At 37.4% G+C, this 17,004-nt stretch overlaps 1 protein-coding gene across 1 annotated transcript in view; it reads right to left on the minus strand.

Moving 5' to 3' along the window:
* PLEKHA7 (pleckstrin homology domain containing A7) overlaps nucleotides 1-17,004 on the minus strand; it is a 144,625-nt gene that overhangs the window by 94,391 nt on the left and 33,230 nt on the right. The window contains exon 2 of the mRNA XM_035891032.1: nucleotides 12,235-12,338. Within this exon, the coding sequence (XP_035746925.1) occupies nucleotides 12,235-12,338 (104 nt within the window). The remainder of the gene's footprint in view (nucleotides 1-12,234; nucleotides 12,339-17,004) is intronic.

The following is a 17,004-nucleotide window of genomic DNA, read 5'->3' on the forward strand; positions in this document are numbered from 1 at the left end:
GGAAAGAGACCTCATCTACCAGTAATGTCTAATTACATTTCTGCTCTACAACACTTCTTTGTTGGATTCTTTATATTTTCAACTTTATTGATAAAATTATAAAGTGATGGAAGCCAGCATCAACTATCAACATGCACTCATAACATTAAATTTAAAAAAAAAAAAGCACCAGTAAGTAATTCCAATTTTATTTGTTGAGTTCTAAAGTCCTCTTAGTTGGCAACGCATCAGATCCTAGAAATGCTGCAATTTGTACTAGGCACAGAAGCATTTAACTTCTGCTGTATCAGAACACGAGTTTTACTAATAGAAAGGAGCAGGGACTCAGAAACAATAGCTTCCAGATATCAGTAATATTAATCATATTAATCAGACTATCTACTTCCAGCCCAAGGGCTACTGAAATTAGTTCAATCATTATCTCGTTTTCCTGAAAGATCTTAAATGTAAAGAACTTCCAAATTCACAAACATCAGGATACATTTTATACAAAGCAAGTATCCTATTGGGAGCAAAATATGAATATTAGATTTTAAAGGGTGCAAAATTTCAGCATGTGTTATGATTTTAGGGAAAGCATGTTCCAAGTTAAAATTAAAACCACCTCTTTCAAAGTAGCAAATAGAAAAATAGTACATTTTAAGTTGTGTTGTATACTCAGTACTTCTAAAATTTAGAGAAAAAGTTCTTCACTTGTTTACACCACAAAATTATTTGCCCCAAAAGTGTATTCAGACATACTATCTGTTGCTTCTCATGTAAAAGTCCTTTTGGCTCTACATTCACAATAAACCACAGTTAAAAATATTTTGCTTTTCACTAATTGAAAATAAAAGAAATCCTCAAGGAGTTAAACTGAAGATACTCTCAGTAAGAGAGTTCCTAGGGATTACCCAATGATGGCACATACGTTTACTTGTCAGATTAGATTCCCGTGTAATTTCATGTACTAGCACCAAAACTCAGTGATGCAAATAGGTAGCAAACACCCTACATGTTCTTTGAAACATACTTGCAGGGCATTACTACTTCGCAAAATAAAATATTACATGTAACAAAAATAAAATGAAATTATTACCGTTTTCAGTTAAAAAAAAAAAGCAAACCTAGACTAAATCTGAAAAAGAGCATCAGAAGAGCAAGTTGGATGGGAAGCATGATGGCAGAGAGATTCAGCAAGCAGGGAAACAACCTTCATTTCTTCTTCAAACACCGCTTGTGTTATTGCTTCTGCTCGCACTGATTCGGCAGCATTTTTTCAGAAGAGTGCAAGAGGATGCCTGCTTAGGCAAAGACCAAATTACCAATCACATCTGACCAAGGTAGTAGAATTAGTGGTTTTTTGCTGAAAATATTAACTGAAGTCCATGCAGCAGCTCTATAGTCATCTGATATGGAGATTGCAAAGTCACCTCTGTCCTAGAGGCATCCTCTATTTCCTCTTTCTGCCTTTTTTTTTTAATCACCAAAGAAAACTTCCTTGGCTTCTGTGTATGTGAGAATTCTCCACACAAGAACACAGCAGTATGTGCAAATGAGTGGATCATGACCTGAGCCCTATCATGACAAATTTGAATCCAGAATAAATCAATAGCTGAAAGGACGCAGCAGATGCCAGCTGGAAACAAATGATGATGTTTTAAGCTCAAAAGGTTGGCCTCAGTGCTGAGCACCCATGGTTGTTTGCATAGCTCTCACTTCCAGGTTTTAAAGATACATATTGTCACGTATCAGAAGGCTGACAGTAGTAGAATGGCACAGTAAAAGCAACCCCTATATTCAAAGTAGTTTCTCAGATGCATACGGGACAATTCATGCCATATGAGTTTATGAATTTGCTCTGAAGCAGTTTTTCTTTCCACTGCCCAGAAAGGGAATCTTTCTTTGAACAAAACCAATTCAACCATCTGAGTTACATTTCTAAACCTGAACCACAAAAACTTGCACAATACATGGTGCCTTCAGCTGGGCTCCAGCAAAGGTTGCCAATATTTCATCAGATTTCTATGAAGTATATAAACATTTACATCTTGGATCTGAGACGCATGTCCTGACACTTACAGATCTCCACTTCCAAATCTGTGCACTTAACAACAATCAGCAGATTAATAATGAGCACTCCACCAAAAAAAATTCTGGCTAGTATTCAAGCTGGGCTTAATATGCTATATGTGATGCAATGAGAAGCTGAATAAACTGTCAAGAAAAACCTACAGCATGAGGATATTCGCAACTGGAAAAACAAGCAATGAAGAGGCAATAGTTTAAAAATAACAAAAAATAACAGATCAGAGAAGGGAGTAACACAGTGGGACACAACTACTTAACAGAACTAACTAGGCAACAGCATTGCTTCAAAGAACCTAAGCCCAAACACTTACTGTCATTCCTGACCTGTCCGGTACTGAAGCAGAAGAAAATAAATGCTGCAACTTACTACATACCTGTAATGCTTCCAACTTATAAACATTTACTGTCATAATACAAAAAAAGAGATTATGGGAGTATGCTTGTGACTTTGACAAACCATACTCTACCCAAATTTAAGCTGCACCTAGAAAGAGTAAAGAATATTTTAGAAGAATATTTTAGCATATATTAATATTAGTGAACTGCACAGGAAGTTTCTTTCAACTCACTGCAGTAAGTAGACTGTGCACACTCAGGAAGTACAAACATTCAATAGCTTAGTTGTTAGGAAAATTTAGATTTTAAAACTGAGGTTTTCAGAACAGCTTGTGCTTAGAAATAAGGGGCTTATCTTTAGGAGCTTTTAGCATCTGAAATACAGCAAATCATGACCCAGCAGGGTATGAGTGGGCAGAAAAGAATATAGAGCTCGCACAATGGAGTGAAATCAAGGCCTATGGTGCATAGCAATAGGGAAGTTTACATTAGCAAATCCGCTGCAGATTTGCCTAATGTTTCCAGCACATGAAAATAAGGCAGGCCCAGCAGACAGCAGCAATAAATCCATAAAAGAAAAACATTCTGCCAGTGAAGGAACATAAAAGATTCTTAGTAGGCATTAATGGATCGGTGCTGCTTTTCCTCAATTGAAACAATCCTGAATTGTGAACTGCGATTTTAATATTACAAGTTGACACAGGCCACGTACTAAATATTCTGCATTTTATCCATCTATGGTAAAACCTGCCTGTAAGGTTTCCACGTAAACAGCCAGAATTGGAACAAAAACTTGATTGCATCTTTCCCCATCCAAAAGCTGTATCAACAGTTGCTACCGTTCTTCAGATATCAGGGAACAGCTCACAAAAGTTCAAGTTAAAACAACAGAAGTATCTTGTGGACACACCTGAAAATCGTTCTAATTAAAATCCAGTTGACCTGCAAGACAATATACATACATTTCTCTAATCGATACACACACGCTGACTTTTAATTCATGTGAACAATTTACAACAGAGGAACTCTTGTGGACAATGTTTCTGGATCTCTGACATCCCCTGGAACCCACCTTCCCTCACATCATGCCAACAGAAGACAAAGGCACAATTAAAAAACTCCACAGTTACGGATAATGCTTCAAGTTTGTCTTTTACTTCCCTTCAGGCAACTTTTAGAGCAAAGGAAAAGACAGAACGCTGTAGGAAAACAAAGGGAAACACTCTAGCTTTTACCTGAAAGGAGACAGGAAGAAGGGAGGGAAATCAGTAAAAGCCAAAATAGGCTGAGAAAGACAAGACAATTAAGTTTTCAGAACAGTAATAGGAGAACCCTTGTACCCCAAGAGTTACAAATTCTGTAAACTAGGACTTATTTGAAATCTGGAAGTCTTACCTAGTCAACAGCAGACAAGCGTGAAACAAATCATTTTTACTACAGCCACATTTGCATGGACTTAAACAGAGGGAGTAACCTGGTAAGAAACCAGAGTGGGGACAGAGCTAATGACATGTCTTAAAGCAAGACAGACAAGCTTGAACTTGATGCAGTTTAACAGGAGAGCCAAGAAACGGATTTTTGAAACAGATGATGTAGTTAAAGCAGTAGGTAAAACGTGGATTATTACACGGGAAGAGGAGGATAAGTGCTACAGAGCTCTACGGAGTTACCATAACCCTGCAGAGGGACAAGGCCTTTTAACAGGAGGCTCCTTAAGTCCCAGGTCTTCAACATTTTAGGGAAAGGGGCAGCAAAGTGCAGGCACAGCTGGAATTTGGAGAGTAAAAGAAGACAGCAGAGATGCTGTCCCACTTCAGCAGAAGGCAGTAGCCACAGGGAAGACAGAACTAACATCAGTAATGTCACAGCAAGCAAAACTTAATAGTACAACATCCAAGAGTTTCCAAGGAAAGAGACTATCACATAATGATGTCTGAAAATGACACCGGTCTTAATTTCTGAGAAAGCACTCTGGGCCATCTGATTTTTCACTTGGGGCAAGTCATATCCAAGAGAGACGTGCCGAGGCAGCAGCGTGGTTATGTAGTACCCTGGCACCCTCCCAACGTGAGGTCATAGCCTCAGCCATTACAATCTTCTCTACTGCAATTGTTTGTCTTCAGCAGATGATTAGTCCTTACCTGAAGTTATGAGTAAATGAAACCTCTTGCTGGAGCTGAAAACCTGATGTAAATTTTGAAAAGGCCAGCCGCGTCAGCATTATCTGCATTGCAGTCATCTCAGCAGTGTACAGAGGCATTTACACGTCAACAGGACTGACCGTCTGTTTCAAATAAGTGCCTTTAATTTAAGATGGCTCTCCTCAGCATGTGAGAAAGAAGTAGTCTATTTTTTGCAAAAAATCTAAAAATGGAATATATAAGTATCCATTTATTAAGTGCTCGAATTTATACTGATTTTCTGCAGGAAGATGTCCTTCAAGTGAATTGCAGGACTCATAGAACTGGATTAACAATGTCATAAATCATACATCTGCCAAAATAACAGCATAAAAAGTGAGACTAAATATAATCTACATCTTATTTGCATAGATACTATCTGTATTTAACAATTTGTTATAATTCACATATTAGCTGACACTTACTCAAATTTAAACATAAATCACTATATTGGCTATAATTTTCCTATAGTTAATTATTTTTAAAATAACTTCTAAGCTTCTGCAATGCCCTCATTTCTGGTTTAATAAGTTTTGAATTTGCATAAAGAAGAAACTTGCAAATTTATGCCTTACAAATTTTCTGCCAGTGCTTCAACTTTTCCCCCCCCAAACCAAGTTGTAACAAATTCCTAGCTTACATTTCTCAAATTATCAACTAAATGCTGTGCAAACCAGGACCATTTCTAGGACCATCCTTTAAACTGCAAGATTTAATACAAGTCAATGTTTCCTTAATGTATACTAGAAAGAATATTTCTCTCTAGGCTCAGTTTCTAAGACATAAAGTTAGTTTCCATATTTCATTTCAAAACCAATGTATTAAAAGCATAAATTCTCAGCATTGTAGAATGGTTCTTTGACATATGTTTTGCTGCATAACCTGGACACCCAAACACACCAAGCACATCTCAGAAAACACATCCCTGTAAAGCTTTCAAAAGGATCCAAGAGGTATCCAGGCAGCTTCAGCTCCAAGAGAAGCAACCACAGTGTAAATATTGGGAGACACACTATTGAACTAAGAACCATACTAATTCATTAACTTAATTCTTTAAGTAGATTAGTCAACTGCCAAGGCAGAAGTGGTAACTGAAAGAAGAGAAGAACTGAACAGATTTCTGAACAATCATCATTGTTCAGGAAACCAAGTTAATGTGTAGTTATACCAACAGAGCAATTTTGTTTCGGAACACACACACACACACGTACAAATTCCTCTAAACCAACAGAACTAATGCACAACGATCCAAAAAACAAAGAAATCAACTGCCCTTTCATGCTCAAGTCCTCAGAATAATGAAAGTAAAAAGACTTGACATCTGAATCTCTAGTTACACTAGACATTTTCCTTTTTTGTAATGAAGAATATGTTAGAAAATAGCTGTTAAGAAAAAAGTAACACAGAACTTGTTGTAACTGGTTCTGCTGGCCAAATACCAATGTCATTAGAAGAACAACTACGATTTCTGTGCGTAAGAGCCTGAAATACCAGGTATCACAAAATAAACAAAACAAAATATTCAAAGTTTCAGTCAGTGTTAATTAGAGAAGTAAGTAATCCACATCAGAGCTATTGCTTTGCATCATGTGCAGTTTATACTTTTGTCTCCTTTTAAGGACACTTAATAGATAACATTACCATAATGCCCACCTTTTTCCTCAAAGTTTCCTCTTTCCTGACAGAATGATTTATAATGAATTGTTGCAATCTGCCACACATTCATCTGATTACACCCTTACCAGTGAGCCACACTAGGAATGCGGAGAGAGACCTGAGGAGCCAGGAGGTTAACGTGTGAGAAGGAAGCCAGAAGTGATACGCGTGCCTGAAGGATGCAATACCCAATATAACTCCACACAGACAAAGCTGGCAACGCTGCCAACAATTTCACAAGTGCTCGGTTGAACACTGGGACAGCATCAAGACATTTGCTGTTTCGCAGTTGTAAATCACAAGGGAGCCACGTGTGGGATTGTGTCGATCTACTGGCCACTCACACAGAGCTGCGGCTTTTCGTTTCCAGTTCAGATATGATAGAATAGGGGACATTTAAGAAAGAAAAAAAAAGAAAAAAAAAAAAGGAATAAAATAGACCGAAAAAAAAAAAAGGGGGGTGGGGAAGGAGAGGTAGGCGATAAGGCAGAGAGAAGAGACTTCCCACACTAGAGGCATTTTGTATAAAAAACATTCTTAGCCAGCTCCACTTTTCCAAGGAAGCAACTGCGTAAAGTTGCACAGGAACCGCAGCACCAATCCGCACTTCAATCAACATCTCTCACTCACGATTTTGTGCTTGTACCTTCTGGACAAAATTTAGAGATGGTGATCTTGCAACCTGCCTCGTCTCTAACAGTTTTCCTATCATTTTGTCTTCTCAGAGAGCCGCCTGTACTTAAGACTTATTCCCTGCAAGCAAAACTCTTTTTTCTTTCAAGTTCAATCTTGCTTAATGAGTTACTTTTTATTATGTGAAGCTTTTTAATGCGTTGTTTGTTCTGTCAAGCCCAAATAACTGCTGACATTCGAATCATGAGGCCCTGTGGAAGAAAAAGGGGTTTTTTTGCTTAAAAGCAATCTTTACATTTGCCTGTAAAGCAATTATGTAATGTTTAAACCATTTTAATATAAAAATAGCCTGCCTACATTTTAAATATTGCAGAAGATAAAATATATAAAACTGAACCGTCTTCTTCAGATTTTGATCGTTCCCTCTCTTACTTAAATCTGAATTCAATAGATTTCTTTTTAGACATAAAGGAGATAGCTAACGATAGCAGCACCAGCTTTCTTCACTAGTTCTTCCCAAGTCGTGAAAAAGGAATTATCCATGTAAAAAGCAGAGACTGATATCCCTCTCCCAATAGGAAAGCTACATTTTACTGTAGACATATATAAAAATCAAATTCTATGGGGAAACAGCTTCTAAGGCCAGCTCAAATTTAGCACACCATGTTCTTGCATATATTTTGTCAATTTTGTCAAAAACTCTGCCCTCCCCTTTCTCCTCCTCTTCTCCCTACAGGGGAAAGGGAACAGCTCTGAACCAACAAAGAAGAAAAAATACAGGAAGTTTTGCTCAACTGATTTAGTTATTCCAAGAAAAATGAAATTGTAAATCCCCATCATACACATGTACATTGCTGAATATTTAGTGCAGCAACACTAAATAGTTACCCAGGACTTTAAGGGGTTTTTTTTTCCGTTACTCTTGATTGCTATTTGCCTGACCTCATAACTTCTCAGAGATTTTAATTTAACTAAATTTGTCAGATTATGCTACCAACTTGTCAGATTATGCTCCATAGAAAACTCAGTAATTGTTTGGTGTCTTCAAAAACACTCGCTTTCCCCTAACACTCTACAACATGGAGGTGATATTCATTCCCCCATCTAAAATACAGCAGCACTTTTTTTTTTTAATTTAAGAAATGGATGCTAATTAAAGACCAACATTTGAAGTGGGCAGTGGCTCCCTCCTCAAAGGAAAAGATCTCTTCCCTTTCCACAGTTGAGCACTGTCAGCTGCTTGCTTAGTTTCAACTGTAATTGCTTATTTACGGTATTGCTACAAGTGGATGGGATCTGCATTATTGCATTTGGAATCAACTGCACAGACACAATTGACTCATCTTGAATTCACAAAATTACAAGTTTTCACTCCCTCCCACTGGATACCTTTCCCCCTCCCCAGACAGAAAAGGTATAACGGCATGCGCGATTCCAAGGAAGCCTTGATGCAAACAGCAGCCTTTTGTTGAGAACACGGTTGCCATCAAATTCCCTAGAAGATGAAATTCCAGTATTACAAAGGGCTGCAGAAGGTTCTGACACTGGTGAGGGCAAAGGGCAGCCCTGATAAAACCTAAAAACTGTTTTGATACTTTGAATGCAACTACTGAAAAATGTAAGATTTCTGAACTATGCAGAACACTGATGTCTTGATCCCTGTGCATTTGTGTTAGAAACAAGAAGATTCTTCTAAAGAGGAATGTTCTTATGAAGAGCATCACCATCCACCAGTAGAACTCTAGCTCCATTACAGAAACACCACTAAGTGCTCCATCTCTGAGACAGGGTTGGGGTTTGTATTCGCTCACATTTCTGTGTGAGGAAAGAGATATAACTCCTTCTCCTCAAAAAAAGTCCTCCTACTCAAAATTGGGTTTGAATGTGTATTTACAAACATAAAAACAATGACTATTTTCTAAAATGACTTAAATCTGCTAGTATCCCAGTGGAGCAGAAAGCTGTGTCTTCTCTTGTCAAACACGGCTAGGACACTAGATCTCTTCCTTTTCTTTTTGTCAAAGAAAACTCGTAAGGCTACCATCTTCTCTTCTAGCAGCCTAAAGCAATGAGAAATAGCAAATGTGCTTACAGAGAAGGTCTCTTGCCATACCAGGATAACTGGGAAAGACATGAGCACAGCCTTTGCAAGCTCTGCCAGAGAAAACTTTGTTCTTAATCTCTACTGATTAAGCTTAGGGAAATCAAAGCATTATAAGCATATTTTCAAAGACTTTCGAACAGACTTCCTTCTACTCTATATGATATGATACGATAGAAAAGTATCATTGCAACATTAAGCAGTGGAAAAATGCAAGCTACCTGGCTAATGCCATTCTAGTCACTGTAAGATGGCACATAGCAGGTTTACTTGCATGCTTTGGCTACCATTTAAAGTTTAACTACCAATACTAATTTTACATTTGCTGCTACTTATCTTAAAATACAGGAATAATAGACGGTAATATTTTCTTTGAATTTCTATATTAAATACCAAATCTGTAAAAAACAAAGATGATAAATTACTTGAGGAAGTGTTTTTCAATCACATGCAGTATTTTCTACAACTAATAGCTAGATCAGATCTCTTATGTTGTACCATAAAAGGAATAACAAGCAATTTGTTATCAATTTCAACATAAATTCTATTAATCTGTAAATTTTGTCCAAATATGGAAAGACTCCCAAGAAACTCAATTCTGCATTGCATAGATACCAAAAATGAGTTACAATATGGCTCAAAAACGCAGTCCCCAAGATTAACTCCTGATTTATGTAATTCCGTAATTCACAGCCAACCAAGAGGCCACGCCACCCTGAGTGATCTAGTTTTAGAGACTGTATCTTGGTCATCTCCAACACAGAGTAGAAACAATGTCCCAAGCCATTGGGAAAACCATAAATGAACATAATGCTGATTGTACATTCTTCCAGAATATCACAGAATCATAGAATACCAGGTTGGAAGGGACCTCAAGGATCATCTGGTCTTCAACACTTCCGACCACATTTCCACAAAAATATCATACCAAAACTATTACTCTTTAGGTGTAACAGAAAACACAACCCATTCCAAACACCATGCCATTCCAATGGTAATTGTGATCTCTAGAAAATTAATCTTGTCTACACAAAAGGCAAAGTTTCTTGAAGACAGAGCTTTTCCAGAACTCTGTTCAAGACTTTTATGCCATCCCAGATGCAAGCCATTAGATTAACGTCTCTGCCAACATACAAATTTAGCATAATGTATACTGACCCTCCCCGCTCCACAGAGATCACAAACCAATTACAATAAACAGTACTCTATTTATTTTCCTGGAAACGTCTACTCACCATAGTATGACAACTACAGTGCAATAAAAATCCTAATTCAGTCCTGTTTCTGTAAGCCACATTACTCCCCAGTCGGAAAGAGACCTACGTTACTATTCTGAAAAAAAATTCTGCACTGACAACGAGCTCTAAAATGACTGCAGGAATACTAATTTTACATAGTTGCAGCTGTCAACTTGGTGGTGGTTGTACACAAGGTCAAGAATTTCTTGTTATAGGTACTGGAACAAAAACAGTCACGAAGTTGGAATGACTTAGTGATGAAAGGAAGTAAGACCACCCAGTTCTACATACATAAAACAGGGCTTAAACATCTCAGTTGCATATCACAGAAACTAATTATCTTATCTGAAAATTATTAAACATAGACTTCATTGAAATGCAGAGTAACTATTTAAAACATGTAAGGAACAGAGAGGAGAGAACTAGAAAACAAAATGCAGTTAAACAGCAGGGATTCAAATTTTCAGGAACTTCAATCTACGTCTTTCCACAACAGAAAGGCAAGGACTCAAAACTCACTCACAAGACCTTCATTCTGTCCAGAAGGTCACTGTGGAAACCAAGGAGTTGGGTAGCAGGCTTTGGTCCTTAGGGAGTAGGAGTGAAAAGGTGTGCATTTGACTAAGCATCTAATATACCTTTGGGAAGAGAAGGCTTTTACATCAGCTGCCATTTACTGCATTTCTGTCATCTTTAATTTCCAGCTTATTCATGCCTATTATCACACAAAAGGCCAGAAAAAAAGGAGAAAGGCTACTAGACTTCAGCATCCTCCAAAGTTAGGCCAAAGGACAACAACCATAAGCAATCATTGTGGTTGACCTCTAAATGGCTAACTCTGGTTTCAATAAAACCCTGCTGGTACCTTTGACCAGACAGCCTGGTAGTGCTACAGATACAAATACGTAAATAAATGCAGGAATTTATTTCACAAACCACACAGAAAAGGGGGTAAGTGAACAAGACGCAGAACCACTTTTGTTTCTACTCACAAATGACTATCACTGCAGCCTTACAAAACTAACCCCTACCACTGTGTATGCTGCAGTTTCAGAGGATTATTTCTCAGGTTCATTTTCTGAATATGAACATGTTAATAATTAACTTATTCTCTTATCCTACTCTTCAAATGTCTGACAGAAAGATGAGTAATAGCACAAAACTCCCGTTCCAACTCAAATATTCCCCTCCCTCTGTTACTGTTGCAGCATGAGAGGCAGGGACTTCAGATTTGGACACAACAAACAGAGATTACATTCCTTTATTAAGGTGTGCCAGAAACCCTAGATCTTTCAGCCAAGGAAGTATTGTAACATATTCCCTCTAATTATTATGCAATATTACCATCTTTCACAGCAGGAACAGTAATTTCATGGTTAGACTCCAACCCATTCACTAGAAAACTGTTATACAGCACTCTCAGAAGGATTTTTAATAAAACAGGACTGTTGAGTCAAAAAGATAAACCAGTTAAGAAGCTTGTATGATTAAGCTTTATCAAAACGCTAGCATTTACCACCTTTCCACACGTGCACATCGTTTGTGAATTGCCTTAAAATCATACTGCCAGTAAGTACTTTTATTTATTTACCTTATGCAATTTTGCATGAAAAGAATTAAAATTATTCATGTTTCTAGAAATCTGTATAATTTCCATTTCTCAACACCGTAGATATCTGGTTCCTAATATATGACTGAAATATCTGAATACATAACTCACTTAAAAAAATCTCCAGGGTTATAACTTCATTTTTCCAGTTAGAAAAACTCTCAAATATTTAGTATGTTTAGAAATAAAAAATACTTGCTTTAAATACATGTAAAACTAATTATAAAGCTAGGCACAAAGCATTCTAAAACTGTATTTGTTTTTCAGCTTCTTAATCCTCTGATTTCATAAGTTTTTTAAGAGAACAAAGAAATAGAAACAAAACAAAAAAAAAAATCTGTTAATACAAGCATCATAACAACAGCTCTATATGCAAGTGCATTAGAAGATAGAACTTGAAACACAATATACCTGCATGACACCTGGTAGAATGGATATCCCAGGAGAGGAAGGGAGTTTGAAAATCCAGACTGACTCGACATTGCCTTCAGGTATTGTATCCACTTAAATCGCTTCTATATTCCATATGTTAATTCCTTACCAAAAAAACACGTATGTGTGTATCCATCAGTACATTTGTTCAAAGCTAGCTAAAAAGAAACTAAGTGCATATGCGTAGGTCATGAAGATTCTGCCTGCATTTCAAACTGCTTCCTCAGTAGTGAAATTCCTAAAAGCCAACACCCTCATGACATCACATACTACAAAATCATAAACACGCAATTGTTTCAGTAAAGCAAGGACAGCCCGTCGGTTTTCACTCGAGATAAAATCCTGCACTGCATTCTTCTTGCAAACACAGTGCCTTTCAGGCTGGCGAGAGGCAGAGACCTGCTGGCTTAAACAGCAGCCCTGCTTTGGCAGCCAGCCAGCAACCAGCAGAACTTATTGCCAATGCCGCAAATCCCTCCTATCAGCTAATGAAGATCCAGACTGCAGGTGAAACACGATTTTAGCCCACGACAAGAATTTCCTTGAAAACGCATGAGATCCATGACCTTGAACTTAGTGACAAAAATGTCTTTTAAAAATTTCAGTTAAATGTACAATGCATACTATTGTTTTATAAGCAACATCAGAGTGCATTGCACATTACAGCAGTATGAAAAAAACCACATTGAGATTTCCCCTGCTCAAAAAGAATCCTCTCATGCTACACTCTAAGCTATGGGAAAGCAGGAGGGAAGGATAGGAGAGGGAATCTTAAACCACATTATTTAAGCTACTGAATACAGAAATAAAATTATGTGCATGCATTCCTGTAGTATTTTACTACGGCTTAAATCAAAGAAATATCAAAAGCGAAATTTCTTTTGATATACAATGGTAAGTTACGTGAAAGTTTATTTGGGCATGCCTTCCTCAGGAGAGGAAGAGACAACTGGAAAGCACAAAGATGTGAGTAGCCACAGTATACCCCAGCAGCATGGCTAATGTCAAATAGACATAAATGATTATCTACCTACACTACTCATAGGGTAAAAATGATGTACGGTGCCCTCACAGAAAGACTTGCTTAGTTTAAGCAAAATATTAAATAAACCAGATTTTAAATTATTCCATTATCTGTGCTAGCTGCACCGAAGAACATTAAAATGTTGAATTTAATACCTCTACACCATGACATCTCATTTAGTCTCGTATTATTTTATGTTGGCTCTCAGTTTTGGAAAAAGACTGAATCGGTTTCACTTGGTTTTCCACAAGTTTATAATCAACAGCTCAGCCATTAGGAAAATGGTACAAAACTTAGTCGCTATTCTAGGTACCCTTTAAAGTCTGACTAAAAAAGAACGGCAGCTTGTTCTTCTACCTTAAATGTATCTTAAATTTAAGACTAAATCAGATCTCAGTGAAACGTTTAGTTTCTTGTTCATATAATTCAACTGTTTTTATAGTGTATTAACAGCACTGTTACAGGCACGTTGCCTAACAAGTATTTGTCAAGGTGTAAAAAAAGGGCAGTTTATTTGTGAAACATAGCAGTAATTCAAATGGAGATAAAACAGTAGGGGGAAAAACCCCAAAACACTCACACGCTACAGAATAAGGGCTTAGTCCTCAAAAAAATGGCAATGCTTATTAATTAGCTCTGTACACTGTCCCACATAGAGCGCAGTCAAGTATTTGTTCCCACCAGCTACAACCTGGGGAATGACAGGCCATCTTACACAAGAAATGCAATGTATACTTGCACACAGAATAACATGCAGATACCATAGGTCACTGCATATGGCACCAATTTCTCAAGTCATATCAAAATGCCAGGATAACACAAAGAGAGCACAGTTTACCAAGTAATTTTTTTTTTTTATTAGCCCAACTGATATGTCTGGAAAAAACAAAAAAGCTTCTGGGCACATCATTTTGCAGAAATTTTTATACTTCTCCTGGCTATAAAGAAAAAGCTTGAAAAGGCAATTCAAGCACAAATGACGTTGTGGTATCAGCTGAATTTTTTACAGAGAGACTTGAAAAAGCAGCTTTTATAAACATAATGCCTTTCAAGTCTAGCACGGAGCATTAATTCCAAAACCCACAACTCTCAAAAACCATACACGTAACAGCAAAAAAAATTGTGTGCATGTGAGAGGAAGAGAAAATTCTACCAGGCCTGTCCAAGTCACCTTTCCCTGCCGCCTCCTTAGGGATGTTAGGATAAATACTGTTAGCTTTCATCCCTACTGCCACAGCTGTTGAGTGCCATGTAAGTCATTTTGCTACACTGCTGTGGCTGGACCTGAAGAGTCACCTTGCATGCACATCCCTAAAGCACTTACATTCCAATCCTGTATATTTATTCATTTTTTGTTTGGTGCATCCTCGACACTGATAATCACAGCATTAACACATTTATGCAGCAATTCTCATCTCAGAATAACTCTTCTTAGTCCCAACCGGGATTTAGGGTGTTTCCATTTGATATGCCAGCTGAAAAGAATGTTAGTGTCAAGTCAGCAGATTACAGGCTTATAAACCAAAAGTCTTAGAGGCTGCCAGTGGCTTCCCATGCCATTTTGCAAAAATCACTTAGTCCCTTAAATGCCTAACTTATCCACATAATACGGAAAATACTGGCTGACAGCAAAGGAATGATGTGAGGGTACATTTTTTTTGTAATTAAGTATTGAAATCCTCTGATTAAAGATTTATGAAGGGATAAAACAGCTGTAGAATTTGAGGGAAAAGATGTGTGGGAATATTCAGAATAGAGCTTTCTTTTAGTCTCCTGCCCCTAGCTCTAACACAACAGACACATTATTACTCTGAAATTTCAATTTAAATATAAAGGCCATTTAAATTTTAAAATGTGGCAGAAACTACAGAGTTTTTAAATGGGTGGACAGCATTACATAGCATTTAAAGATGGCGATAAGTGAGACGACAATAGGCAGACAAAAACTGAATTTAAGATAATCTTTACAGAAGCAGAATCCTTCATTGGTAAGCATCATACCAGTTCAGCGATTTGGAAACAGGGAGGGAACGTGTGGCCTAAGAGGGAGAAAGAGGGAAGAGAAAATCTGGTGAGGACCAAAGAGAAAGCCAATGACCCCCAACATCTCCCAAGTGCCCCTTTTATTTCTTTCCACATGCAGGCTTGATTACAGTACAGAACTACTTCTGGGATCCAGACCTACTTGCCAAACACCATCTCCAATAAAAGAGATAAGTGGGTTTCATTCCAACTTCAGTCATGTTTGCTTGAATTTTACTTCCGTGTTTTAGTGCCAACAAACTTACTTAAAAATAACCACAATAGTATTGTTTGGCATAGCATGCCTTGTAGTACTTCTTACTTTGCTGGAGCAAAATTAAACAAAGAAAATAAGTTTGAGGCACAAATAGTGTGTGTTCCAGAATTTACAGTGATCTCAATAATGAAGTAACTGACCTGTTGCCGTTACAGTATTTAATGCTGCTAGTTGAAAAGTTATGCAATACTTAACTGAGGTGTAACTGCACTTCAAAAAGCAGGGATGGGCTGAAAGACTGCAGAAGAGCAAGCTCATGACCACCTTCAGGTATTTGAAACAAGTAGCACCCTTGGTAAACTAATGGAAGATTAGTTTCAATTAAAAAGGCAGACTGAAGCCGAAACAGAAACTAACCTTATTACTGGAATCTAAATCAACTTCATCAAGTCCAGAAGTGAAAGCAGGCACACTGTAGACAGTTATGTGATGATATATCAAAAAGCATATAAAACGTTTAGTATTCATAAAAATAGAAGTGTCATGCAGAAATTATTGTAACATCAATACCATAAATCAGTAATTTACTCCCATACAAAGTGTTATATTCGATATTTTCCCTGCCTGCTCAGAAATGTATTACAGGCGCTAAAATAGAAGGGAAAAAAATGTTATAGGAAATGTAGGAAAAATCATTACATGGAGGTTGAAAAAAACAGTATTACTTACAAATAAAATATTACAAAGATATTATATTTAATAAGTAGTACCTAAAAAACATAATGGAAAGTCTTGTTTTCCTTTCTGTGTGAAAAACAAGAATAAGAAAATATACCACAACACTGAAGAATAATGGCAAATTTGAAACTGAAGGAGGACACTACCACTGCAATCCCAAAACTTATCCAGGGTTAAAGACTAACTGGATATTTATATAGGGGAAAACAAAGAAAATAAAAAAAAACCCAGAAGTGATAACAGAAAAGCACTGGTGGAAAAAAGGACTTGAAACACCAGAACTTGGGTAAAAACATCCATCTAAGAAAGCATTATCCAAGCTAGATGCCAAAGGATGTCTTTTGCTCTTTTCTGAGGCAGACCAGTGGCTTCAGTGATAATGCAGAATCTCTGCTGCACTCCTAAGCTTGCTGGTCAAACTACTGGACTTTTTTTTTTTTCCCCCCCCAGCCTAGTTTCCTAAGAAAACTGAAGTGATCATCATCACATAAGCAGATACAGAGTAAGCAGGCTAGCTGTTGTTTTCAGGTAGGCTTACCTAATGAAAAATAAAGAAAACTGAACAACCTCAGAAAGAAAATAGGCAGCACATGAAGAAGTTTGTATTCCGACTTCAATTAAACTGGGTTCTCCAAAGCAAAAACCACATCTACCTTCTCCCCCTCTCATACACTGCCTTCCAGTCTTTAAAATGTCCTATTTACCTGCCCTCCTAATACCTAGTGGCTCTGTTTGCCTTTCAGTAGCT

This window comes from Egretta garzetta, unplaced genomic scaffold, assembly GCF_000687185.1.
Source record: "Egretta garzetta isolate BGI_Z169 unplaced genomic scaffold, ASM68718v1 scaffold133, whole genome shotgun sequence".
In the NCBI taxonomy this organism is placed as follows: domain Eukaryota; kingdom Metazoa; phylum Chordata; class Aves; order Pelecaniformes; family Ardeidae; genus Egretta; species Egretta garzetta.